This window comes from Rhinolophus ferrumequinum, chromosome 15, assembly GCF_004115265.2.
Source record: "Rhinolophus ferrumequinum isolate MPI-CBG mRhiFer1 chromosome 15, mRhiFer1_v1.p, whole genome shotgun sequence".
NCBI classification, from domain to species: Eukaryota; Metazoa; Chordata; class Mammalia; order Chiroptera; family Rhinolophidae; genus Rhinolophus; species Rhinolophus ferrumequinum.
This window is the reverse complement of record NC_046298.1, coordinates 39,456,443-39,474,600: the sequence shown is the minus strand read 5'-3', so window position 1 is coordinate 39,474,600 and position 18,158 is coordinate 39,456,443. Positions and strand designations below refer to the sequence as shown.

The window sequence follows — 18,158 nt, the reverse complement described above, 5'->3', positions numbered from 1 at the left end:
ACTGAGCTCTCCACCTGTGGGATTTGATGCTATTTCAAGGTAGATAGTGTCAGAATTCAGTTAAATTCCGTGTTTCCCCAAAAATAAGACCTAGCCGGACAATCAGCTCTAAAGCATCTTTTGGAGCAAAAAATAATATAAGACCCGGTCTTCTATTCTATTATGTTATATAAGACCCGGTCTTATTTTACTATAAGACCGGGTCTTATATTAATTTTTGCTCCAAAGGACGCATTAGAGCTGACTGTCTGGCTAGGTCTTATTTTCAGGGAAACACGGCTATAAGACACAGAGGGAAAAGCAAGGACCAAGGTGTTGAGGTAAGAGCCGGCTTGACGCTCCAGGAGCCATCAGACAGTGTTTCCTCCTGCGCAAATGATAGCTCCTTGAGGGCAGGGATTCTCACGGATTTGTACATTGTGTGGGTGTCTGCTTTGGTCCCCACAGATCCTCCATCCTCCAGAACAGTGCCCGGCACATGGTAGGCTTCATAGTAACCATGTGTGGAATAAATAAGTGCTGTACCTTCTAAGGATCCAAAATACCTGAACACAGTTTCTCCGGGTATGCACGATGGGCCCTACTTTGCACAACCATTTCAGGGCATTGATAGGCTCTTTCCATTACTCTATGAGCTCCAGGCTCAGAACTCTCACTTCTCCAAATTTGGGGGCTATATCCCAAAAGTCCCCAGCTCTCTCTTGTGGGAGTGGAAGAGTTAAAATGATGAATTGGAACCTAGGCTTCTAGTTGGTGACCTTGAGAAGTGACTAAACCCCTCAGCATGCCTTAATCTCCCACTCTGTAAACGGAGACGACAGTTGCGCTTACTGTGTAGGGCTGTTGTGGGACTAGGCGAAATATGTGAAAGTACTTAGAAGGTACCTGGAACAGAATCAGTGCTGTAAGTGTCAGCTATCATCACCACCATTGAGACTTGTTGGGGTTAAAAGAGATCAGGCAAGTCTGTCAGAAAAATATTAGCCGTGCTGGTTGCACACGCGGCTTGGCTAGGTGCCCTACCCCTTTGATCGGATCATATCACTCCTCTTTGCTGGCACCTCTGTTTCTGCCTCAGGCATGTCTCTGTCTCTTACACTGGACTGTTTCTCCTTTTTTTTTTTTTTTTGTTGTTGTTGCGTCTCTTTGTCCCTCTCTCTGACCTTCTATTTCATTCTCTTTGTATTTCGCTGGTTGTCTTCTGAATCTCTATTTCTTGCTTCTCTGGATATTTCCATGTCTCTCACAGTCTGTCTCTGTCTACACATCTCTGAGTGGGTGTCTCTCTTTAGCTCTGTCTCTTCTTTTCTCTGCATGCCTCTCTCTCTATCTCTGTCTCGGTCTCCCTCTGTCTGCGTCTTGTGTCTTCCTCTAATTCCTTCTCCCTGTTTCTCTGGGTCCCAATTAAACATTCCCTCCCTCTCTCCCTCCCATGATAATACCATGATAATATCACTCCTTTCATCTCTCTCTCACATTTTGTCTCTTTCTCTTTCTGTCTCTCCCTGGCTCTTTCGTGCTTTCTCTCAGCCCACTGCCACTTTCTTTCTTTTGCTTTCTGTCACCCTGAGATCACTTTCTCTTGCACCCTTCTTACTTACACATGCTCTTTGCCCAGATACCGCCCCTTCTCTCAGAGCTCTCAAGAGCAGGTAAGCTGGAGTTCATTACATAACTGTTGTGAGTACGAGGGAGGAAGGTGATTATATAATTGTTGTAGATGGTGGGTGAGAGGTGAGGAGAAGGCCAGGACAGAACGTTTTCTTCCTTCTCACCCTTCTGAGCCCTTTCTTTTTACCTCAGTCCAACACCCTTGCCTCATAGGGGCCTCTCCCTGTTCTATTCTTCCTGGCTTGGGTGAAGAGATCAGATGACTGCCTCCCTCACCTGAAGACTGTCAGAGAATAAATAGTGCAGGACTGGAAGGAGGGGCGGTTTCAGTGGGGAGACAGGTGCAATCAGAGAGAGCTTCCCAGAGGAGACAGGCAGGCACTGGGGCTCTGCCCCCAGAACCCTAGAAATGGGGCGAAGCAACAGAATCAGGTATTAATGGAAATTGTGAGAAAACCTAGACCTCAGCCTAGGACATCCATTTCCTGAAAGACAAGACTGAGACCTCTGAGGACAGAAAAGGGATGCTGGGCCCCCTCGCCAGCCCACTGGTTTTGGGCTTCAACCAGGAAGAAAGTGCTTTACTACCTACTCCCTTCCTGGAGCTTCTTGGTCAAAATGGTGCCCTTGAAAATTATGAATAAAGTCACTGCCCAACTCACCAGAGAAAGATATTAAGCGTTTATTCTCCCAACACCCACACTTCAGCCCAGGGATCTCCTTAGTCCACTCACACATTTCTGTACTGCTTGCCTCCGCCCTGATACATAGCAGGGGTCCCATCCACAGGCCTTCCCCTCAACAATGCAGCCCAAGGAGAGGAGCCCTGGGCAAGCTATTGGTGGCAGGTAGTTCCCAGATGGGCAAACTGGTTTCCTAATCCCAGCTCTGCTTCTTGAGAGTCCAGCCACCTCAGGTGAGCCCTGGTCTATTCCTGTGTAAAATGGAAATGATACACAAAGACATGACGGTCCCATGAAAGTGTGAAAGTAAAGAACTTAGCACATTGCAGGGACAATTGCTGGTCTCCATTAAGGTGTACAAAAATTTATTTTTCTAGGGGTAAAGTCCATGACTTTGATCAGATTCCCAAAAATGAAGGGACTAAACCTGTTCATGAATCATTAGAGGCTCAGCGACACAAAGATAAAACTAGATAGAGATACACACACACAAAATACAGAAGTGTCTCTATAATAGGAAATCATGCATGGGCTTGGTGGGGTGGTCTTGGAACTTCCTGAGATTTCATGCAAAATTGTATGTATACATGCATTTTTCTATTGAGGAAGATCTAAAGATCTTATCAGATTTTCGCAAGGGTTCATAATACCTCAAAAAACTGGTAAGAACCACCAATCTAGTCCACCAATCTAGTTTTACAGATGGGAAAACTGAGATCCTGAAGAAAAGGTACTCACTCATTGTCACAGAATGAATCAGTGGTACAGATGGAGCCAGAACGGAAGCCTCGCTTATGTCTATGTCTTTCAGCAGCTGAGTTAAACACACTCAAAAATAGTAGTAGTTGATCCCACTCATTGATTGTGTTTAACTCATTTAATCCTTTCAACAACCCTGAAAAAGGTATTATAATCTCTGTTTTAAATCTGAAGTAATTCAGGCTGAGACATGTGACGTGACTTATTCTCAGTCCCATTTAGTAAATTGCCATGCTCTTAGCAACTGCTGCATGCAAAAATCCCTGACATAATGCCCAATGTGTGGGAACTGCATTCAGCATTCCTGATTTTCCCTCAACCCAATCTGGGGTGGCAATGGAGGAGGCAGAAGGAAAGAAGGGAGACAGGGTTCTCTGCACCCGTGATTAATTGTTCACACGAGAATCCCGTCTCCTTGAGTTCCCATGTAAACTTAAGTTCATACTGATGTTTCTGACTCTAATCATCCACTATCCATTTACTTATTTGGTCAGCCTGAGTATACATGGAAAACAATTTCAGAATTTTTAATGGGGATTTCAGAATGTAATCCCCATGAAAAACAAATATACAATGTTAATTTACAGTGTAGAGTTTATCTTTAGCATTACAGTTTTCAGTCCAAACTGTTTTCCAAAGTTACTTAGGTTAGTTATAATACTTTTCCATCACTCCTTTTGACGTGGTCACATCACACATTTGTAATGCAGTTAGATTCATTTGTCACAGCCTGCACTCTATCCTGGGATCCCCTGATATCCTGGTTGATGTGTTTTTATGTTTTGTTTTGGTTTGGGTTAGCATACATTAAAGTTCATTCTCTGTGATTTATAGTTCTATGGGTTTTGACAAATACATAAAGTCAGGTAGCCACCATCCCAGGATCCTACAGAATAGTTCCGTCACCCTAAAAATGTCCACATACATCTTATTTATAGTCAACCATTCTATCCGCCCTTAATTTTTGGCAACCACTAATCACTTTTTCATTCTTATCGTTTTGCTTTTCCCAGATAGTTCTGTAAATGCAATCATGCCTTTGAGGTGTGGTTTCTTCCACTTAGTTAAATGCATTTAAGATTCATGTTTTTGCATGAATCAAAAACGTGTTTCTTTACATAGCAGAACAGTATCCCAGTGTATGGATGCAGCACATATTGTTAATCTTTCCTCCTGTTGAAGAGCATCTTGGTTGTTTCAACTTTTTTAGCCATTATGAATAAAGTTGCTACCAACGTTCATGTATAGGTTTGTGCATGATCATACATTTTGAAATTGTTGAGTACCGTATTTTGCCATGCATAGTGCGCACTTTTTTGCCTAAATTTATGAGGGAAATATAAAGATGCCCATTATACATGGATAGTATTAATTCTGTATCTATATACATGTTTTTAATTCTTTTATTTATGGTTATGAGTTAAAAGTGTAACTCTGGAAATCAATAATGATATCGGTATGAAAATTAATACCCTGGAATATGATAATCGGTTTTGTTGAACTCATGACGCACTTGCAACGACGAAGAGTTCTTGGCCTTCTATGATGCGTAAATATCATAAATTTGCTACCAGTACATAAAATTTCTTGTACCACAATATGTTAAAAAATAAATGCTAAAATTCCTTTATAATACAAAAAACAAGTACCTAAATGTAAATAAATAAAAATTTGAATTGAAAAATTAAAACAAAAGAGTTTTTCCCCTGGAAGTTTGGGCCAAAAACATGGGTGCGCATTATACACAGCAAAAAACGGTAACTAGTCAAGAATGAAGTATGGTGGTAGGTGTACATTTATAACCCACTGCCAAATTCATCCAAAATGGCTGTACTATTTTGCATTCCTACAAGCAATGACTGAGAATCACTGTTGTTCCCCCACATCCTTGCGGGAATGTATTACTAGTTGTTTGGACTTTAGCTATTCCAATAGTTGGGAAGTACTATCTCATTGTGGTTGTAATTTACATTTCTCTAATGACATATGATCTTGAGCATCTTTTTATATATTTATTCACCATCCACACATATTCTTCATGAAGTATCTGTTTCGATCTTTTGCCCATTTTTAAAATTGGATGGATAGTAGTCCTTTATCCAACAATTGTAGGATAGTAGTAGTACTTTATCAGATATGTAATTTGAAAATATTTTCTCCCAGTTTGTGACTTATATTTTCATTCATTTTTTTTTAAAGATTTTATTGGGGAAGGGGAACAGAACTTTATTGGGGAACAGTGTGTACTTCCAGGACTTTTTTCCAAGTCAAGTTGTTGTCCTTTCAATCTTAGTTGTGGAGGGTGCAGCTCAGCTCCAGGTCCAGTTGCCGTTGCCAGTTGCAGGGGGCGCAGTCCACCATCCCCTGCGGGAGTCGAACCAGCAACCTTGTGGCTGAGAGGACATGCTCCAACCAACTGAACCATCCGGGAGCTCAGTGGCAGCTCAGCTCAAGGTGCCGTGTTCAATCTTTTTAGTTGCAGGGGACGCTGCCCACCATCCCTTGGTGGACTCGAGGAATCTAACTGGCAACCTTGTGGTTGAGAGCCCACGCTCCAACCAACTGAGCCATCCAGGAGGCAGCTCAGCTCAAGGTGCCATGTTCAATCTTAGTTGCAGGGGACAGAGCCCACCATCCCTTGCAGGACTCGAGTTGAACCGGCAACCTTGTGGTTGAGAGCCCACTGGTCCATGTGGGAATCGAACCAGCAGCCTTCGGAATTAGGAGCATGGAGCTCTAACCGCCTGAGCCACCGGGCCGGCCCCTATTTTCATTCTTTTAATAGTGTCTTTTGCAAAGCAAACTTTTTTAATTTTGATAAAGTATAATTTACTAAATTTTATTCCATGGAGTGTGCTTTTGATGTATCTAAAAGCTTATCACCAAATCCAAGGTTATAGAGATTTCCTCTTATATTTTCTTTTAGAAGTTTCATAGTTTTACATTTCACATTTAAGTCTATGATACATTCTGGGTTAATTTTGTATAAGGTGTAAGATGTGTATCTATGGATTTTTTTTATTTATTTATTTATTTTGCTTTTTGTGGGGTATTTTTTGCATATGGATTTTTTGTTGTTGCAGCAGCATTTCTTAATAAATATACACGGGAACTTGATAGAATGTTGTCCATTCCCCATTGTATTTATTTTTGTCAAAAATTAGTTGACTATATTTGTATGGGTCTGTTTCTGGGCTCTTTCATTACATTGATCAATATGTCTGTCTTTTTGACAATACCCTGTTTTGATTACTGTATCTTTATAATAAAGATGTCCAGTGAGTCCTCCCACTTTGTTCTTTTTCGAGAATTGTTTTGGCTCTTCTAGTTTCTTTGCCTTTCCATATGAATGTTAGAATTAGCTTGTTGATATCTACAAAAAAATCTTTATTGGGATTTATTAAATCTGTAGAACAAATTGGAGAGAATTGACTTCCTAACAATATTGAGCCTTCAATCACGAACATGGTAATTTTCTCCATTTATTCAGATCCTTGATTTCTTTGTGTTTTGTAGTTTCTTTGTACACAAAGCTTGCTTATTCTCAGAGAATTTTAGGACTGTGCCATTTTACAATCATCTAACCATGCTTAAAAAATCATTTGTTGAGCTCTTTATGTTCCAAGATCTACAGTAAGAACTTTACATGCATGTTATTACTGCAGAAACCACATGAAGGAGGTACCACTGTTATCCTCTCCAAAATAAAGATAAGGAAAGGCTCAGAGAGGGAGGCTCACTTTCTCAAGGTCTTCATGTCTGTCAGTTTCCAAAGTCATAGAGTGCTGCTCTTGATACGCCGTCATCCAGCATGTGAACACCAGAGCCAAACAAGCCCCCTTCTCTATTGCCTTCTTCCACAGAGAGGTGAAGACTTCTGGGGTAGTCACAGCCCACACGGATCTCCTCCTGACAGCAGCAGTGAGCACATAAAGAACTTAACCTCATGCTCCCTTAGGTCACGTCCCGACATCCACTCCAAGCTCCTATCTTCAGCTTTGGAAATGCACCCTTAATGGTGTGCTGGTAAATGTTTAACAGCCAGCTCCTGAGGGAAGGAGGGGTCCTGATGTAGAGTTTTCTTATTTCTGTGGTGTAAATACATCCAGCACAGTCAATTGCACACAACCAACCAACCTTATATCAGTGAACATGGAGTTAGGAAGAGATGAGCAGAACCACAAACAGCATCATATCGTATTTTCACTGGAGAGTATAGATAGAAATAATTAACCTGAAGAGCATAGCTAGTGGAAAAATAATGAGGACATGATAAGCTTTGAATATTTATTTCCTTCTTTCAAAACTATAATGTACTCAATTTTAAGTTTACATAATTTAATTATGACTTTCACAACCAGTTCACATAATTCCTGAACATATAATAATCAGCTCTTGCACCAGCTCCACCAAACCACTACCTCTCACCAGCTAGTCCTACATCAAGCTCTGCTGAAACGCTACCCTGGGGAGAAGGGAACTTCTGGAGGGCAACGCCTAGGGCTAGAATTCAGTACATATGTACTGGTATGGTCCTACCACTTGTTAGGGGCATCCTTTGACAGAGGGTGGTAAATAGCTAATTCAGAGACTTGTCCAGAACCACCCCTCACCAATATCCCCATTATTCAGCCACTAAAAAAAGGCCTTTGAGACGCTGCTCCATCTCCACACAAAGTCTGTCTGTGATGTACCAGTTAAGTATTTATTATCACCACTGGCAATATTCAACTCTATACCTGCATCCTTTCTCCAAGAAATCTTGGAATACCTCATAACTGATAATCCACACTCTATGCTGGGATTGGGTCAAATTATGCATGTCTTACCTTCTGAGAAACTCTGAGCTAAAAATATTTCTAAGGCCTCTTCAAGCTCTGATATGATGTGATGCTAGGCTGGAACACCAAGCTGGAGCTTCATAATGAGAGGAGATATGGAAAAGAAGTTAGGGGAAAGTGCAAGTACCTGGGAAATCTCCTAGGGGGTATATAGATTAAGGCATTAAATTACATTGACACACAGAAACTGGGAAACAGATTATTGTGCCTCCACTTTGGGCTTCCTGCCTGGAGGGGGATGATGACAGGAGCTGTTCTAAGGACACTTTTCTCTCTCCTTTCCTATCCAAATGGTAAGACCAGACTCACAACCACCACCATCATGGATAACTAAAAAACTAGTCCTGAATGGGTTGTAAGTGTATGTGTGTGTGTTAGGCTGGGGGTCAGAATGGAAGGGAGAGAAGACAGCTGGGAGAGTCGAAGGAAGCAGCCTAGAGCTGACTCTTACTCCACGAAAGACATCCCAGCTGGAGACCCAAGATCCAGAAGGTGGTGGTACTCTACGAGTTGTTCAGATTTCCCCAAATTCCCATCACTTCCAAACACAGGATGCCTCAGCCAAGCCAGCCCAGGCTTATTCCAAAGCCTGTGGGTTCCCTAAGAGATTCAATTTCCAAGTTTAGAATCCAGACACACGAGAAGGGCATGGGTTTTGTTTAATAATATTGTATAGGTAGGATATAATTCCCAGGAATTTGGTTTCAGGGCAGTAAAGAAGATTTACAAATGTTTGGTACAAAAAGGGTTGCAAACTATTCCTTTAGATTATTCAGAAAGCAGTCACTAGGCCTCTGGAGTGCTCTCCTCCTCTAGAGATTGGGGCTCAGAGGTGGTCTCTACATCTTAGACTTTGAAAATGAATGGCATGGGTGCACACACACACACACACACACATACACACCAGCAAACTTCTAATAAATCAACACAAGTATCTTTGATTATTACTATTTAATATCACTTTGAGTAGAAACAAGAGAACTTGTCAAATGAAACCCTTTCAATGGAGTTATGTCTCTTGCTATTATAAATCTTCATCTCACTGTTTTTACCATTTTTTTAAACTGACTATTTAGCGTCTGGCAAAGGGAAAGGAGTCATCCCTAGTCTCTATCAAGAATTTTACTAACAATTGTCACCCCAATAAATTAAAAAAAAAAAACTAACACATCTCTTTCCTATTGTCTGTGCTAGACTTTTAAAAAATAAATTATTATTCGAAAAAAAAAAAAAGAATTTCTAAAACAGTTTGGTTACTGTATTTGACAGATGGGGAAGCTAAGGCCAAGAGAACCGGTTAGGTAACTTACCCAGTGAAGAAAATATGGAGCTGAAATTTAAGCCCAGATTGTTTGACTCTAAATGCAATAGCCTAAAAATGATATTCAACTGCTTCCCACACTCTACAAGACCTGGTGATCTAGGGGCTGAGCTGAGGGAGAAGAACTGAGGGACGTGAAATATGAAGAAAAGGGCATGGCCCCAGTGAATTTCCCTGGGTGAATTTAATCCACCTTTATTTAGTTTGGAGATTATAGGTTACATAATCACCACCCAGACACAATAATCTCTTCTCTGGTGGCATCCATACCCGGAAAACTTTAATCCCAGAGTGTTCAGATTTCTGCACAGTTGTTTTCCCAGAATATATTTAGACAGGATCTGATGCCCTGGACACAACACCTTGACCCAGCACCATGGAGCTAGGAGGGGCCTTCACCATCTTTCTAGCACTCTGCTTGTCTTGTCTGCTCATCCTCATTGCCTGGAAAAAGGTCAACAAGGGGGGAAAGCTGCCCCCCGGACCCACACCCATACCCTTCCTGGGGAACGTGTTACAAGTCCGTACAGATGCCACCTACCAGTCTTTTATGAAGGTGAGTCTGTCTACCTCCTCTCTTAGAGCTGGAAGCAACTAATCCTATTGACAGATACATACATAACCTCTAACTTCTAAAACACAGACTCTTGGAAACACAGGTTTTGTGAGTGTTAGAATTCTGAAATTCCAGAATCTTAAACTCCTGGAAACAGATTTCCGGCACGTTGGAACTCAACACTCCCACAGTCTCCGGACTTTGGAGTCACAGTCCCTGATATCCTTAAACACTAGAACTCTTGCAGTCTGGTTATCTTAGAACTCTGAGACTCAGTATCATGAAATCTTAGGATTCTAGAAATTTAACACTTCAGAGAAAGAAGCACGGACCTTGGAGTTCATCTCATCCTGGTCCATCATTTCACAGGAGAAAATTAAGATTTGTGGAGATGTTTGGGGGGGGTCTTGCCCAGGATCACAAGAGGAAAGGCACCTGTGCCTTGGTCTTCATAGTCCTTCCAAGCCCAGGACTCACCTTTTTGTTATTCCCACATTCATATTCCCTTAAAATCTTCATCTCCTAAAATCCTGATTGGTCTATACTTGGTGCTGCAATCAAATCCGCCCCTCTCCCACCCCCTTATGTCTTCCTTCTCTCCCAGCTCAGGGAAAAATATGGCCAGGTCTTTACCGTGTACATGGGTCCCCGGCCAGTAGTTATTTTATGTGGACATGAAGCAGTGAAGGAGGCCCTGGTAGACCGAGCAGATGAGTTCAGTGGCCGTGGAGAGTTGGCTTCACTAGAGCGAAACTTCCAAGGTTATGGTAAGTCACAACAACAATGAAAACAAAATGATTATAATGTACTTCCTATGTCCCGAGTTCTTCATTACTCTACATGAATTACTGCATTAACTCTTTCGAGAGACCTATTAATGTCTGAGTCATTTTGTAGATGAGGAAACTGAAGGTGAGAAAGGTTAGGTAATATCACACAGTAAGTGGTAGAACCATTTTATTTTGAACCCAAACCATCTGACTCTAGAGTATCTGCTGCATTACTTCTGTTCTTATTTTTAATGGATTAGTGACCCTTTGTACCCATAGAAGCCCTCGTTGCCAACCTTACTTCTTATTTTCCTATACATACACACACAGCCAACCCATAGGTCTCTGCCTCTTCGATTTAGGTAGATACTTTTCCGATGTTACCTATACATCTGTCTCTAACTGCCCACACCCTTCAAATCCAAGCAGCCTCACACTATTCTTTCCATCCACCCATTCTTCCATTGTCCCATTCATCCACCAAAAAAACCCATTTGTTAATTAGACTTTCAATTCACATATCTTTCTGTCCAACTTATCTATACATCTATCAATTAACTTTCCATTTATTTGTCTGTCCACCATTCCACCCATCCATTCATTAACCCTTCCATCATCCATCCATCTATTAATCTTTCCGTACATACATCCTTCCAATCATTTATCCATCCATCTCATTGATCCATTAACCCTTCAGCCATCCATTACATCTTTCATCCACTCTCCAGTCATAAACTCTTCCTTCCATTCATTAATCCACCAAAATCATTTCATTAAATTTCTAAACATTCATTCCCCAGTGAATGCATGCATGGTAATTTCTAAATGTTTCTTACTCCATGGTAACTCCCTTTGTGTAGGTATGTTGATATACAAGTATGAGTTTTTGTGTACCTCTATGTGTTTAACTAAAGAATCCGAGTAGTATATAGTAAATAGAGATAGTCTCCCAATTCCAGTCTACTCTAAATGACATTTTAGCTATACTTCCTTCCACATTCCTATGCATCCATCCAGTTATTTATCCAACTCCAAATCTCCGACCTGTAAGAAACTCTTCTTGACCTCCCCCAATCATTCCTAGCCCAATTCCCTTTCCTCCACTTCAGTCCGGAACTGTTTTTGAGGGTCTTGTAGGGAACCTTTGTCTACCCGTCAAGCCTGGGAGGTTGGGATGGCCTGCCCTGAGAGGAGAGTGTGGAGCTTTCATAATCTGTCCTCATCCTTGTCTAGCACAGAGTTGGACACAGGAAGGGGAGGGAGGCAGAAGCCTGACACTAAGATTCTGGCAGGTGTTGCTCTGGCTAACGGAGAACGATGGAGGATTCTTCGACGCTTCTCCCTGACTATCCTCCGCGACTTTGGGATGGGAAAGCGGAGCATTGAGGAGCGGATCCAGGAGGAGGCTAGCTTCCTACTAGAGGAATTACGGATGACCAAAGGTATGGGGACGTCAAGGGGGAGGGCTGCAGGATTCCTGGGTGGGAGAGCTCAATTATGAGGTGATAGACCTTGGTGGGAGAAAGCTCTGGAATGGGAGACGATGAAAAAGATTAAGGATTTATTTACTATTTCCAGACAGGTTCCACATGAAAAGTTAACATGAAAGACCCTTAGAGATTACGTGTCCAGAAAATTTAATCAATGGATCTCAGAGAGTTTATGAGCTCTTTATATCATATGCAGATTTTCACAATATGTGAGTTTGTGCCTTTTTCTGGTGACAGGATCAAACATACACACATACAACTGTGTAAAAACCACATAACATAAACTGTTACCATCCTAACCATTCCTAAGTGTACTTTTCAGTAGGGTCAAGTATATTCACGTTGTTGTGAAAAATGAAACAAAGCTTTAGTACTTTTTCATCGTGCAAATCTGAAATTCTATACCCATTTCATGACATTTTTGAAGGAATATGATCCCCACTGAAAAATAAGATCTGGAACCACTGGGGTCTATAGAAAAAAGACACAGAGGCCTAGAAAAACAAAGATGGATAGATCAGAGACAGAAATAGAGATAATTTCTCTCAATCAGAGATTCCTCACTTGGGCTCTCTGGATGCTAAATAATTTGCATAAAGGCTTTGAATGTCCATGTAACCCCAGAAACTATTTGCAAGATTGTATATTTTTGAATATGGGCATTGTTTTCGAGAAATTGTGTCCAAACCCACTGACCTGATAAGCATCCTGTTCTATAGATGGTGCAGCAGAGGCCAACAGAAGGATTTTCTCAATGGATCAAATGGAATCATTGATAGAGATAGACAGAATCCAGTCATTCTTCGTTTTTTAAAATGTATCCCTTACTATGACTTCTTTCCCAAATCCGTGACTCTTCAGCACAAACTCAATTAAATACTAATACCAAAAGGTAGTGATTAAGTTTCACCAGTATTTCTTTAGTGTTTACAACATGACGAGGACAGTGTTAAGCATTTTACATGGATAATTATATTGAATCCTCATGAACCAGTGAAGAGGTAACTAAACCAATTTGCATATTGGGAAATCTAGATTCAAAACCCAAGAATGAAACAATGAACACATGCTATTCGGCAGTGGAGCCAGGACTTACATCCTAATCACTGCCTCCAACACAATTTTCATCACCAGGCACTCCCATCGAACCCACTTTCTTTCTGAGCTGCACTGTCTCCAATGTCATCAGCTCTGTCGTCTTTGGAAGCCGCTTCGACTACAAGGACAAGCAGTTCCTGAAGCTTCTGAAGATGATCAACGAGAGTTTCATTGAGATGAGCACGCCCTGGGCACAGGTGCTCACCAGCCGCCTCTTTGCCCGTCCCCCAATTTCAGTTAACGAAGCACTTGCCTATCTTACTTAATGCTCCCCAAAACTCTTGGAGGCAAGTTATCAATATGCCCCGAGTATCCAAGAAGCCCATGGACTCACTTAGTTCTCAGACCCAGTGCAGGCTGTTGAGCCCAGCTCTCTGACTCCAGGCCCAGCCCACCCTGGTCCCAGGTGCCCAGTGCTGACAAATCCCCCTTGCCTATCGCCCACAGCTATATGACATGTATTCCGGTATCATGCAACATTTGCCAGGAAGACACAATCGCATCTATTACTTGATAGAAGAGCTCAAGGACTTCATTGCCTCTCGGGTCAAGACCAATGAAGCATCCCTTGACCCACAGAACCCTCGGGACTTTATTGACTGCTTCCTTATCAAGATGCACCAGGTACCTCTTCCTCTTCCCCAACGCTTTCCTCTCATCTCCTCAATCCCTAACACCTGCAACTCATTTGTAAACATGTTAGAGACAAAAAAAAAAAGCAAGCATTTTTTCACTTGGTGTACTTTTTTTTATAGATGAGATACAAAGACTGTAAAGGCATAAACGCTTATATTTTTGAAATAAACTTTGAATCTAATAATTTTAAGAACATGGACACTAAAAATTGTATACTTTTCTAATCATGTGTGATTACAACCGCCAGAGACTTACAACTGTAGAAAAGTAGAATGAGTCTTACACTTTTAGAATTTGAGAGGCTTAGACATTTAGTCTTTAAACTTAAGAGTTTAAACTTTAAATTTAAAAGTTGGAAGTCTTAGAGATGTAGAAATTTAGAAACTTAATACTTCTGTATCATAGATTCTTAGAATTTTAGAAATATATATATTTAACACAGAACCGCAGCACTTAAAAGTTTAAAATTATGTACCCTAATGTTCTAGAACTTTCAAATCTGACAAGGCACTCTCTACTTTCTTCTCTTCCCACTCTCCTTATTGTTCACTCCACTCGAACCAACTAGCCTCCTCCTTGCTGTTCTTCTAACACACCAGGCACAGTCCTGCCTCAGGACCTTTCCCTCGGCTGTTTCCTCTCCCAGATATCTACGTGGTTTACCCATCTGACCTGCTCATATACAAAAGAAGAAAATAAGATAAAGACAGAAAAGGATGATTCTTTTTATTTTAATTAAAGTTTATCGGGGTGACAACTGTTAGTAAAGTTACATAGATTTCAGGTGTACAATTCTGTATCACATCATCTATAAATCCCATTGTGTGTTCACCACCCAGAGTCAGTTCTCCTTCCATCACCATATATTTGATGCTCCTCTTTCTTATTCCACTCATTTTCAGGATAAAAATAACCCCGACACAGAATTCAACCTCAAGAACTTGGTCCTCACCACTCTCAACCTCTTCTTTGCTGGCACAGAGACTGTGAGCTCCACCCTACGCTATGGATTGCTGCTCCTGATGAAGCATCCTGAGGTGGAAGGTGAGTGTCCACCTGAGCTGCTTACCTGGTGACTCCCACTCCCAACAGGAAAGAAGGCATAACCTTGAAACCTTAGAACCCTATGACTTCGACTCTTTCGAATCTCATGGTACAGAACCTCAGAATCATTTAATTTAATTTTATACTTGGTGCTTTATTAGTTTACTATGGCTGCTGTTGTCAACTACTAGAAACTTAGTAGCTTAAAACAACATAATCTATTATCGTATAGTTCTGGAGTTCAGAAGTTCAAATAGGCTTCCACTGGGCTGAACCAAGGTAGAATGAGTCCCGGCCTTTTCCAGCTTCTGGAGCTGTATTCCGTGCATTCCTGGGCTCATGATATTCCCTAAATCGTCAAAGGCAGCAGCACAGATCTTCAAATCTCTATTGTTTCCATTCTCACATCTCCTTCCCTGACTCTGACCCTCCTCCTTTCGTCTTATACAGACACTTCTGATTATATTTAGAGCTAACCTGGATAATTCTGGATAATCTCCCTTTCTCAATATTTTTAATCAACGATATCTGCAAAGTCCCTTTGTCATATAAAGTCACATTCACAGGTGCCAGGGATTAGAAGGTGGATATCTTTAATGGCCATTATTTAGCTGACTACGGTGCCTGAATCAAATAGAATCCATCTCCAATAAATTGCAATCTGGTCCAGTTGGGTCACTCCAGCAATGAGGAGCTCATGACTTGTTTAAGGAAAGTATCCATTTTTAGCCCCGCTTCCTTCTAATGCAGTTCAAAACAAGCCAATGAATTTTTCCTGGTACAGATGAGGGGAGACACTAAGTTGTTTCCACTCAAACTCCTCCATTATCCAACTTATCTAAATAATCAAATATGTAACAGATACTTTCTGTGTGCTGGGCACTGTGCGAGTTACTTGCATGCTGAATTTTATGTGAACTTTACAACTCTATGAGCGTGTTACACCATCACATCTGTTCTGAAGATGAAGAGACAGAGGGTCAGAAAGTAAAGTCATTTGCCCCAAGGTCACTCAACCAGGAAGTGCAGACAGGGGTGAACTGCATCAACAGTGTTCTTAATCACCGTCACATAATTGTTGTCATTTGCTTCAATCCTGTCCTAGTTATCTGTTATGCCTCTTCCCTATCCTGTCAAAACTCTGTGTATGAAAGCCCAGCTGGGACCAAGACATTGCCCTGCTCATCAGCCTTCCATGGCTCCTTGGTGCTTTCAACATAAAGACCAAAAGTCCCAACTAGCATTCAAGGATGCAGGCTGCATGCCTCCCCATAGTCTGATGAGAATTTTTTAACCACAACCCCCCCCCCCCCCAGCCACCAATGTGTCAGGTGTTAAGAATAAAGAGGCAATCCAAACACACATGGCTTGCTCCCTCAGGGTCCACAGGTACTGAAGATACAAACCCATGGCCCAACCCTGGCTTTCTAGAAACACTTCCCGTGTTCTTGTCTGCTATGTTTTCTGACCCCCTCCAGCCAAAATCCATGAAGAGATCGACCAGGTGATAGGACCACACCGGATCCCAAGTGTGGATGACCGAGTCAAGATGCCCTACACAGATGCCGTGATCCACGAGATACAAAGACTGACAGATATCGTGCCCATGGGTGTCCCCCATAACGTCATCCGAGACACTCATTTCCGAGGCTACCTTCTGCCGAAGGTGGAGTACACCCTTGTCACCCCTTCTCCCTCCACTGCACCCCCTCTTTTCCTGGTTCCTTACCCCATACTCCAACACTGATTTCTTTTAACTGCTTCCATTTTCACGCCAGGGCACTGATGTGTTTCCCCTGCTTGGCTCAGTCCTCAAAGACCCGAAATACTTCCGTTATCCAGATGCCTTCTATCCCCAACACTTCTTGGATGAGTCTGGCCACTTCAAGAAGAATGAAGCCTTTGTGCCTTTTTCTTCTGGTAGGTTTCTATGGTGTGAGTTCCCCCCAGGAACATGCTTGATATGTCAGACAACCATTGATCTGTAGTTGACATTCAGGTCTGAATAGGAAATTGAACGCTGTTTCGTAGAATTATAGAATCCCAGAATCACGGAATATTATTGGAACCATTGATGTGCTAATAAGAAAAGTAATAGCACTAAACAGGGCTGAGCAAACTTTCTCTGCTAAGGACTAAATAGAAACTATTTTAGGTTTTTTTAGCCATATGGTCTCTGTCTGAACTATGTAGTCTGAACTACTCATCTCTACCATTGTACTATAAACGTGACCAGTGGTTAGGAAAGAGGACCCCACTCTACCATTTACAAACTGTGTGGCATGGGGAAGTCACTTCAGTTTCCTATCTGTAAAATGGAGATTAATCTCGCCAAGCCGTTAGAACGGTGACTGACATAAGCGCTATTTAAGTGTAAGCTTTCATTTCTCTCCCTCTCACCAGTATCTGGCATCAATTAGGCATTTTATAAACCTTTGAGAAATTGAAATACACAGAATCTTCAAACTGGAGGGTCCTTTACAACCATTCCATCTTGGAATCTGATGGAATCCAAGCCGTCAAAGAAGTAGCTGCCACGTGTTGGGTGGCATATCCTAGCTGAGCACTAACTATAGGAATCCACCGAGTCTTTACAATAACCCTATAAAGTGGGTATTATCATGACCCCAGAGAGGCTGAGGAAGTTAGCTGAGGCTCAGAGGGGGTAATCGGGGTCAAAAGGCCCCCCACTCCGCATTATCCCAAGAGGGACTCACCTTCCTGCCCTCCCCTGTGCTCACAGGAAAGCGCATCTGCCTGGGCGAGGCCATGGCCCGCATGGAGCTCTTCCTCTACTTCACCTCCATCCTTCAGAACTTCTCCCTACGCCCGCTGGTGCCACCTGCTGACATCGATATCACGCCCAAAGTCACAGGCTTTGGCAACATCCCCCCGACCTATGAACTCTGCTTTGTGGCCCGCTGAGCGCCCCCTACCGTGTGCGGAAGGAACCGTGGGAGAACAGAGTTCTGCCCAAGTGTACAGGGACACCCACCCTAATCTCCCTAAATTCTCACCACACTCCTAAGAAAAGGCACTGTTACTACTGTCACGGGGCTACAGGTCAGCAAGGGTCACCCGAAAATATAGAGCTGCATATCTTCTCCATCCTATAGAAAAGAAACGGCCAGGCCAGGCCAACATTTCAACAAAAGCCTGCATATTTTTCATGTACTTGATCACCTCTGGTTAGCTTTCTGTCTGTACCAAGTTCTTGTTGTAGATTCCATGTCTTTATGGTGTTCCTTTGTCTTTGCCCTCATAATGACTAAAATATGGGTCACAATCCCTTCTCCTTGATCCTCATATTTATCACCACCTCCCAAAGGCAACAAGGAATTCAAGACTA

General features: G+C 42.1%; 1 protein-coding gene across 1 annotated transcript; it reads left to right on the top strand.

Moving 5' to 3' along the window:
- The first annotated feature begins 9,522 nt into the window (after positions 1-9,522).
- On the top strand, positions 9,523-18,158 carry LOC117035078 (cytochrome P450 2G1). Its single transcript, XM_033128714.1, has 9 exons — positions 9,523-9,771; positions 10,376-10,538; positions 11,834-11,983; positions 13,166-13,326; positions 13,577-13,753; positions 14,668-14,809; positions 16,288-16,475; positions 16,588-16,729; positions 17,553-18,158. Exons 1-9 carry the CDS (start codon positions 9,592-9,594, stop codon positions 17,732-17,734), a joined length of 1,485 nt encoding a protein of 494 aa, XP_032984605.1. The 5' UTR covers positions 9,523-9,591; the 3' UTR covers positions 17,735-18,158.